The sequence below is a fragment of the Mchenga conophoros genome, linkage group LG10, assembly GCF_057382185.1.
Source record: "Mchenga conophoros isolate Kocher_MC1m ecotype Shallow Benthic linkage group LG10, M_conophoros_male_GT1.1, whole genome shotgun sequence".
Classification (NCBI taxonomy): domain Eukaryota; kingdom Metazoa; phylum Chordata; class Actinopteri; order Cichliformes; family Cichlidae; genus Mchenga; species Mchenga conophoros.
Window position 1 is genome coordinate 10956538 of NC_140535.1, and position 10061 is coordinate 10966598.

A 10061-nucleotide genomic window follows, 5' to 3' on the forward strand; every position below is an offset into this window, starting at 1 on the left:
GTTTCTTTGTTTTCTATTGAGTTATTGGTTCTTTTAGTAGTTAGACTTACATTAAATTATATTAGCGATCAGCAGCAACCAACTAACGCACTGACATCATGTTATGTACTGGTGCAAGATGGCACTATACATGTTATAAAAACTTTAAACACTTTTTTTTAATCCAGATTCACAGACATTGTTAAATCTGGCCCTTTTTTAGAGAAGGACTCAGTGGTGTATATTAGCCTGAATACATGCAGTGTTAATAGTGTAAATAGTGTAAAGTGTAAATAGGCCTACATAATTTCACCATTACTTAAATTTTTTTATGTCAAAAGTCAAGCATAAGAAAATCCACAATCCATCAGATGATTTCATTTCACAGACACAGGTATTCAAAATAATTCCATACACCATTTGTCTTATTTCTCAACAGGATGAAACTATGATGAGATCCATGCAGCTGTTTGAAAACGTGATGTAGAACAAGCGGAGAGGGTGGAGACAACCACATGGAAAAATGAGAGGGCTGAATGTGAGTGCGTGTGTGTGGATGCATATGTGCAGTACATCCAGTCTCTCCTCCTCCTCCTCCTGTTTTATCCAGCTGTGGTCAGGATATAGGCTGAATCCCCCACAATGACTTGTATGAAGGGACTGGACTGGGATGCTCTTTAGTGCTCCTGACGAGTTTCGACACACAACACAAAGACATGGATTTTAACACATTCGTCTCTGTTCTGTCATGAAGACATGAAGATTGGCCTGTTAAAGATAAAGCTGCTCATCCATTATGAGGCTGCTCCTGACCAGCGAAGGGCAATGTGCTCAAGAAGCTGATCGTTTTATTTTCTTTTTTGCCAAGAAGCAGTTGGGGTTTGTTTATTTTTTTGCTTTTTTTTTTTTTATTGTTTTTTTGCCAAAGTATGATTGCATGCTTGTTTTATTTCCAATTTTTTTTGACAGATTTGACCATAAGTAAATCTATACTTGTGTCCCATCCATCTTGCGGTTGACAGATATGAGATACCGCAAACGTTGTACGTTGGTTTCACTGATGCAGTGACCCTTGTAAATTTGTGCTGGCCTGGATGTCGCTTGTGTGCTGAGTCTGTGTTATGCTCGTCTGTCCAAAACTTACAGTACAAGTCAAATAATTTTAAAGCAGCACATTTCCTGGGTCTTACATGGTGTGTGTGTGCTTATCTTTTCTTTTCTTTTTTTAGTGAAAAAGAAACCAATTCATTCTTTTTTTCATGTTTTCATCTGCTGCTTTTCGGCTTGTGGTCAAATTGGTGTATTGTCAAAAATGGTTTTTTTAAAAAGATTGAAAAACGAACAGGAAAAAATTTTAAACAGAATTATGAAATGCCCGCAAATCAAAGATGTTGACGAAGAGGCTTATTAGATGTTCATTTGCACAGATGACAAGTAATCGGGATGTGACTCTCAAATGGAGACAGCGATGCCACAGAAGAAGTTTTGTCCAAAAGACATCACTGTGTCAGAAAAAGCAAGATTTTGCTGCTGGTCCATTCCAGCAAAGAACTGAGAAAGCTTCTGATAATCTTGCAGGGAAAACCGCTGAATGTCAGCTTTGGAATGTGATATGACACTGAGGACAGCTCCATTTGTAATAATGAACATTTGGCACTGTGTCCTCCATTTAAACGAGGACAGTGATGTCACACTGACGTACATGGTACACCGAAAATAGGGTTTTTTTCTGTAGCAGTAGCCCACTGAAGGTTTCCTGTGACTCGTGGTGTATTTAAATGCGCCACCATAATAGAAAACTCACAAGACTATCGTAGTTTAGGCACTAAAATATTAATTGCTGTTCTTTTTCGCAGTCATTAGAGAGGCTCTTTTTTCTGCACCGTGCGACCGTGTGACATCGCAGCCTCAGGTCTTGGAGATCTTATTTTGGAATCAGATTATTAAATCTCACCAACAGGTTCATTCTAAGCCATATGAATAAATGTGTCCATTCTTAAATTTGAGTGGTGTGCTACTTTATACTGGTGTGCCTATATTTTTGTATGCTATTAAAAAATGTAATAATTATTAGAGCAGAAACCTAAACAGATGAGTGAAGAGCACAAAAACACAGGGCAGGCTCTAAGGAGTCACTGAAAAATTTAATGAGTATTGTTACGGCCCTAGCTGGGCCTCCTGAAACTGCCCTTGTGTGGGTGTGGTGTTTTCTCTCCGCCTCTTCCTCTCTTGCTCCACCCCTCTGTCTCTCTCTTGCTCTTCTCTCTCCCCAGGACACAGCTGCTGTTCATTGGCCTCATTTACCACCTGGGCCCAGTTAGCAATCACCTCTCCTAGGTCATATAAGCTGGGGATGAACTGGGTATGAGAGAGTGTTTTTTCCTCTGGTGTTCCCACATTGTGTGTCGAAGGTGTTGGGAGAGATCCTATAGTGTGGAGTTGTGGAAGCAGTTTGCAGTGTAGCTGCGTCACATGAGTAGTGTGGGCTTGTGGGCCTCGGCAGCAGTAAAGCTAGCTGCTGCTAGTGACAGGGTGAGCTTGTGGGCCCCTGGAAGTGCCTCCTCGTGGTGTGGAGTTTGTTTGGTTGTTGTGTTCTTTGTTGTTGCAACCTTTTTCTTTTTCTAGTGTTATTGGTAAAACAGCGTTGCCGGCTCCTTATGTTAATTTTATCTATAACAAAAACTATTTTATTTACTAAGCACCTCTGTCTGTTCTCCTTTCATTCTGTTCTGGACCCATTTGTTACCAGTCCACACACACCCCTAGACCTTCATCGTGGGGACGTAACAATGTGGGGGCTCGTCCGGGATATGACTGGAAGGAACAGCGGTTAGGTTGTAGTGTGTTGTTTGCCGGTGGCTTGTGTAGTTGTGTTGTATCTGCTATACTCTCTCCAGTTAGCACAGGGGGGTGTCTAGCTGAGCGTAAGCTCCTCCTTTTTTATTTTGCCTTTTTTATTTTCGGAGTAATCCCAAGTGGGGATTAGTTCCCTGTCGGGGGTAGGCTTGTCGGTGCTTTGTGCACTTGATGCTTAACCTTTAAAGTTGCCTCGAGCCTGGTACACTCCAGAAGCTAACTAGGCTAAGATTTTAGTAGGTAGGTCTGGGGAGAGGGTCGATGGTCCATCCATCCATTCGCTTCCGCTTATCCTTTTCAGGGTCGCGGGGGGCGCTGGAGCCTATCCCAGCTGTCATAGGGCGAAAGGCGGGGTACACCCTGGACAGGTCGCCAGTCTGTCGCAGGGCCAACACACAGGAACAGACAACCATTCACACTCACATTCACACCTAGTGACAATTTGTATTATCCAATTAACCTATCCCCACAAGCTGCATGTCTTTGGACGGTGGGAGGAAGCCGGAGTACCCGGAGGGAACCCACGCAAACACGGGGAGAACATGCAAACTCCACACAGAAAGACCCTGGCCTGATGTTGGAATTGAACTCAGGACCTTCTTGCTGTGCGGCAACAGTGCTAACCACCGTGCCACCGTGCTGCCAGGGTCGATGGTATTTTTATTTATTGGTTAACCTGTGGTCACACATATTTCCCACCTGTTTTTGATTTGTGTGTTGGAGGTGGTGCTTCTTTGTTGTTATTGTTAGCCTCAGGTAGTTTTGAATGGCTACCTTTGATGTTGCCATGTTTAAGGCAAACCCTTCGCTTGTCCAGCTGGACGCCTGTAGGAAGAGGGATTTGCATGAGGTGGCAGCAATTTATGGCATTTGTGTCTCCATAGCTCTGCGTAAGGCTGAGCTGAAAGCTGCTCTTATGTCTGGATTGGTGGAGAAAGGGATGGTGGCCTTGCCGGTGTCTGCCAGTCCACCTGAGCATGGTGTAGCGTCTCAGCCTGTTCCGCAGGTGCCAGCTCAAGCTGTAGCTCCATCAGTGTTTACGCCTGTTGCTCAGGGGTTGCCTGAGGACAAGTAGATGACACTGCCTCACTTCGAACCTCTCTCCATTGAATCATCAGTAGGCTCTAAGCAGGATGCTAGGCTCTGTGTACGCCTGGCTCGTCTTAAGTTGGAAAAGGAGGATCGTGAAAGGGAGTTCCAGTTAAAGGAGTTGTAACTTAGGCGTTTAGAGGCAGAGCTTGCAAGGGCCAGGGAGGTTGAATTGAAGGAGGTGGAGGTGGAGACAGCTGTCAAGTTGCAACAGTTGGAACTCCAGCCGGCTTCCCTTCCTCCAACTGCCTCCATTCGGTAGGCAGATGTAGGGAAAAGCAGTCGTCTGGTTCCGGTGTTCCGCGACAGTTACTTCGAGTCATTTGAGCGTATAGCCACAGCCTTGCACTGGCCACGGGATTCGTGGGGCATTTTGTTACAATGTAAGCTGGTAGGTGAAGCTCAGGAAGTTTGTTCCTTATTGTCCGCTGAGGACAGTCTGAATTATGACAAGCTAAAAAGTGCCATTCTTCTAGCTTAGGAGCTAGTCCCAGAAGCTTATAGGCAGCGTTTCCGGGGATTAAAAAGGGGACAAGGTCAATCCTACTGAGACTTCGCGAGGAAGAAAAGTGTGCTTTTTGATCGGTGGTGTCCAGTGTTAAGAAATCAGTTTCACCTCGGTTCTTTTTTTTTTTTTTTTTTTTTTTTTTCCCTCAGGCATCCAGAGACGGCACCGGAACTCAGTAGTCATTTCACAAAATCTTTATTCATCTTCATCTAAGCATGCATCTTCTAGAAGGGAAGACGTGCAAGGCCGGTGTCCCTCTGCAGACCTTCACTGCTTTGTCTGTGAAACAGTTTTGTAGAAGTGACCCCATCATAAAACCCCCCAGTGTGTGCTGGAAACTCTGTCTGTGTGTGTCTGCACGAGCATGTGAGTGCCTGTGTGTGCGCATACCCGTGTGTCTATGTGAGTGCACGTGAGTGACTGTGCATGTAGGTGTGGGTGCGTCATAACAGTCAAAGCACTGTGTGTCTCTGTGTACGTGACTTCCTGGGGGTCATAAAAGTAATCTCACCCAAGCTACACACAATTCCTCTACACAACATAGAAAACAGAGTTAACATATTACAAACACTGAGACCCCCACTCTGCATCCACTGGGCCATTGGCCTCTTGCTGTCTTACATTTACAGATCATGTGGAGAATCTCCTGCAAACCTACTTCTAAGTGTATAACACTTAAGAGTTTTATTAAAGGTATAAGCATCAGCAACCCCCAACTGTAGCTTCCTGTCTCCTTTTATGGCAGGCAGACCCCCAGTATCCATAAATTCATTTCTCTCTAAACAATTACACACTCTCAGGCCTACAACTAAGCCAAACTAAAACACAGACAAACAAATCCTTCCCTATTCCTCTGATCTAAACAAATTTAACACATATTACACTAATTATTTTCTTGTACTCACACCAGCAAAGCTACAGACCTGGCGTCGATGCGTGAATTAATGCTGATAGAGGAATTTAAGAACTGCGTCTCCGAGCGCATCGCAGTACACCTTAGCAGACAAAGGGTTTCCTCATTACAGCAGGCTGCAACACTGGCTGATGAGTTTGCCCTCATCCATAAAACCAGTGTCATTAAGCATTACCGACGCGATGCCTCAGTGAAGGTTAGCAATGTGCCAGCTGTGCCGTACCCAAAGAGCGAGGTACCTGTGTCCCGTCCCAAGGTGAAAAGAAAGTTTTTCTTCTGTTTCAGGTCTGGCCATTTGATAGCAAATTGTGAGGCCTACAAACAGAAACAGTTGGTCTCGAGAGCTAGGAGTGTGCCAGCTAGCAAAGCTGATACAGGCGTGATTTCAAGAGCCAAAACAAAGCTCTGTTTCTTCTGCCACAAACCTGGCCACCTGGGCCCTGTTTCAGGAAGCCGGTTTAGTGGAAAAACTGAGTAAGTATACCCTGAGTTAACGAAAACTCTGGTTTTTCGGTTTCACAAAGCGAGTTCAGCTGAAGCCTGAGTGAGTCACTATGACGACACACGCCGTGAAGCTAACCTGCTCCCTAGCAGGTTTACTACAACTAACCCTGACTGTCTCCGCCCCTTTGTCGGAAACCTGACAGTAGGAAGTGTCAGACATGGCGTGCCCCGTCCTTGAAGAGCCAGTAGATCGTGAAGCCCAAATTCTCTGCAGAGCTCTCCGCCGGGAGAGAGTGATCAGAGCGCGTTTGGACATTTTATCATTTCCTGATGAGTTTCTGTGCGAACGTTACCGTTTTTCAGCACAATCTATAATTTATTTGAATAACATCCTCAGGCCATATATTACGCATGTGACACATCGCGGACATTCTCTCAGTTCTGTACATATTATTTGTATTGCACTTCGGTTTTTTGCAAACGGGAGCTTTCTGTATAATATTGGTGACGCTGAGCACGTTTCCAAGGCTACCGTCTGTCGGGCAGTCAGGAATGTTACAGTTGCACTGAAACGTCTCCTGTACTCGTGTGTGGTGTTCCCCGGTCATAGACCCACAAGATTTATCAAAGAGGGATGCCACAAAATTGCAGGTATCAGGATGAACAAAACTTAATTCATGATGTGGTGATACTTGAACTACTACTTAAATTTTACATTTATTTTCAGGGTTCCCAGGCGTGATTGGCTGTACAGATGGCACTCACGTTCCAATCATTGCTCCTTCAGTAAATGAAGGAGACTATGTGAACAGGAAGTCTTTCCACAGCATTAATGTACAGGTACATAGTTCCCTGTAGCATTTCAAACTAACAAATTATTTCATCATAGTAATGGATGCTAATTTGTGTTCTCTGCACTGTGAAGATCATATGTGATGCTGCCAACATTATCACAAATGTGGAAGCCAAGTGGCCAGGCTCTGTCCATGACTCACAAATATTCCGTGAATGTACACTGAGCACAAAATTTGGACATGGTGAGTTGAGAATACTTTAAAATATATAAAGACCAATTGCTTCAGGGACATTTGAACTGAAGTGTATCCTTCTGTCTTAGGAGAGTTCACTGGCTACTTGCTTGGTGATAGGGGGTATCCATGTTTACCCTATTTGCTCACCCCTTACCCTGACCCTGAACCGGGCCCACAGCAGCGATATAACCTGGCTCATTGCAGGACAAGAGCCAGAATTGAAATGACTATCGGAATGCTTAAGGCCCGGTTCCAGTGCCTTCCAAGACTCAGGGTCACCCCAGAAAGGGCATGTGACATTATTGTGGCATGTGTGATTCTTCACAACATTGCCACAATTAGAGGAGAACACTGTCCTTCTGAACCAAACATCAGCAGTGATCCAAACCATGAACATCCTGACCCTCCCACGGACATACAAGATGGAAGCGCAGTCAGAGACACCATATGTCACAATCATTTCCTTTGACCCATCACCTCAACATGTTGAAAGAAGAATAAACAGGTTTTTTGTTCAACTGGCTTTATTGGTCACCTGTGTTTCCTGTACACAAAGTATTAAAAGATGTAAACCTCATAAAGTGTCTCTGTTGCTTCCTCCTCTGTAACAGCTGTCAATGTTTCTTCATTGTTTTCCTGTAGTAAAGAAATAGACAACATTGCTGTTCTACTGTAAACTCATATAATCTGTGGAGTATTACTCACAACTGCATGTTGGTCTGGCTCAACAGGAGGCTGCACCAGATGCAGTACACCACCACCATCAACTGATAGAATATGAGGTTTATACAGGTCACTTATAACTTACAAGGGACCAAATGGCAATTAACAAACATACCAATCACCTTACACGTCATTGTCATTATGCTCTCAGAGACAACCAAGACTGAGGGAAGGCAAAATCAGTAGGAAAATAACTTCACTACAAAATAATTCATTATGGTAAAGAGTTTATCAAATGAATGAGTCGCACTGCAAAGGTGACTGTGAAGAAAGGATGTATGCACATCATGTATTATTTTGAATTTACCCCCTATGTAGGCACTTGTGTCTTGCGGGGTTATTGACTCAGAGGATGTCCCCGCAGAGATGCCTTCGGCCACAGGGCGCCCACTGTTTTGGCTGAGGGCCAACTGCTCAGCCTCTGTGAGTGGTGGTGGTGGAGGACCCCCACCTGTTTTTCGGGCCTCCGCTTTTTTTCTGTTGGCTATAACGGGCCACATTTGAGCATACAGAGTAAGCAAATATGTACTTGTAATGTGCTCAGATAATTTCAATAAGTGCTTACAGAAAGAAAATTAATGTAGCCTCTAACTGCAATCGATTTACATCGGACAAACAGACCAAGCACTATGGCTCATAATACAATTACACCTTACCTGTTTGGACTATATTTTTATATTTCATTTTTACTTGCTGCCAGGCACGTTTGGGGCCTGTTGGGTTGCACCTGCGCTCACATCACGTCACAAAATAAAATGTATAAAATAACAAATAAAATATAATAAAATAACGTGTTAAATGGGTGGAAATCCCTAGATCAATGTTTAAATTAACACTCACGCATTGACTCTGTCGGCTATGTTTTGCCATGCATGCTTCCTTTCTTTCGCAGCTGAGGCTGTGTTACTTTTTTCCGCGGAATTTGCATGTTATCGGCATATGCTGCCATCAGAATTTCGGCCTCAAGCGCTGTAAAATACATTGACCGCGCCTTCTTTCCCTCCGTCTCCATGGTGACTCGCTTAATCTGTGCTCCGCTTATCAGGGCTTTATGTATCCTCGTGCGCGTGCTTAACTTGGGGTTAAAGCAACTCCGCGTTGATTGAACTAATTGTTATCAGCCTTTCTGAAACCGAATATTCTGAGTTGGACAGTTCGGGGTTACTCAACCCTGCGTATCGTTTTTCACTCTGAGTTTTCTAAACCGGCTTCCTGAAACAGGGCCCTGGTTGCTAACTGTTTGAAAGCCCACTCAAAGCAAAAAGGCTCTGCTTTGAAAGGAGTCAATCGTGGTTCACAAACGGACAAAGTTGCCAGTCCGAGACGACAGTTGGAGCATAATTGCTCAGTGGTGTCTTTTGGTCACTGTCAGAGGTCGACTAATTCTGAGCTGCCACCTGTTGACCATCTTCCAGATGACCTACAGTGTGACAGATTGTGTGTGACACAACCATTCCAACCTGCACCTCTGGCTAGCCAGCATGCCTGTTGCCATGAGCTAGCGAAGAAGTGTCTTTGTGTTTCAGAAAGGCCTTCTAGCTATTCGCTGGGTTCTCCATATGTGATGGCTCAAAAAAAATCTGGCTGTCACTTGGGACACTATGTTGAGGGACTTGAGCCAACCCGATTCAGTGTTTTCAACCCATCAAAAAGGTCTTGGCAGATTTGGCAGGGTATGCCTAACCATTATTATGGTGCACGGTAGGTGATAGATTTAAGATTTGTGTAGGACATCCTGTGGCAAACCACTGGTTTGTATTTATGGGAGGGGGTGTTACGGCCCTAGCTGGGCCTCCTGAAACTGCCCTTGTGTGGGTGTGGTGTTTTCTCTCCGCCTCTTCCTCTCTTGCTCCACCCCTCTGTCTCTCTCTTGCTCTTCTCTCTCCCCAGGACACAGCTGCTGTTCATTGGCCTCATTTACCACCTGGGCCCAGTTAGCAATCACCTCTCCTAGGTCATATAAGCTGGGGATGAACTGGATATGAGAGAGTGTTTTTTCTCTGGTGTTCCCACATTGTGTGTCGAAGGTGTCGGGAGAGATCCTATAGTGTGGAGTTGTGGAAGCAGTTTGCAGTGTAGCTGCTTCACATGAGTAGTGTGGGCTTGTGGGCCTCGGCAGCAGTAAAGCTAGCTGCTGCTAGTGACAGGGTGAGCTTGTGGGCCCCTGGAAGTGCCTCCTCGTGGTGTGGAGTTTGTTTGGTTGTTGTGTTCTTTGTTGTTGCAACCTTTTTCTTTTTCTAGTGTTATTGGTAAAACAGCGTTGCCGGCTCCTTATGTTAATTTTATCTATAATAAAAACTATTTTATTTACTAAGCACCTCTGTCTGTTCTCCTTTCATTCTGTTCTGGACCCATTTGTTACCAGTCCACACACACCCCTAGACCTTCATCGTGGGGACGTAACAAGTATGAAAACTGTGTGAATCATATGCCATGACATTTGCAAGTCCTCAGAGTTGAAGCTCTTTGGGTCATGTTAATTAGCTTTTTTTTTTCTCTTCTTACCCATCTGTATTCA

General features: G+C 44.5%; 1 protein-coding gene across 2 annotated transcripts in view; it reads left to right on the forward strand.

The window, feature by feature from the left end:
* kcnip1b (Kv channel interacting protein 1 b) overlaps positions 1-1980 on the forward strand; it is a 37238-nt gene extending 35258 nt beyond the window's left edge. For both annotated transcript variants that reach the window (XM_085288524.1, XM_085288526.1), the window contains one exon: positions 419-1980. In XM_085288524.1, coding sequence (XP_085144650.1) covers positions 419-466 — 48 coding nt within the window. In that variant the 3' untranslated portion in view covers positions 467-1980. The remainder of the gene's footprint in view (positions 1-418) is intronic.
* The last annotated feature ends 8081 nt before the right edge of the window (positions 1981-10061 follow it).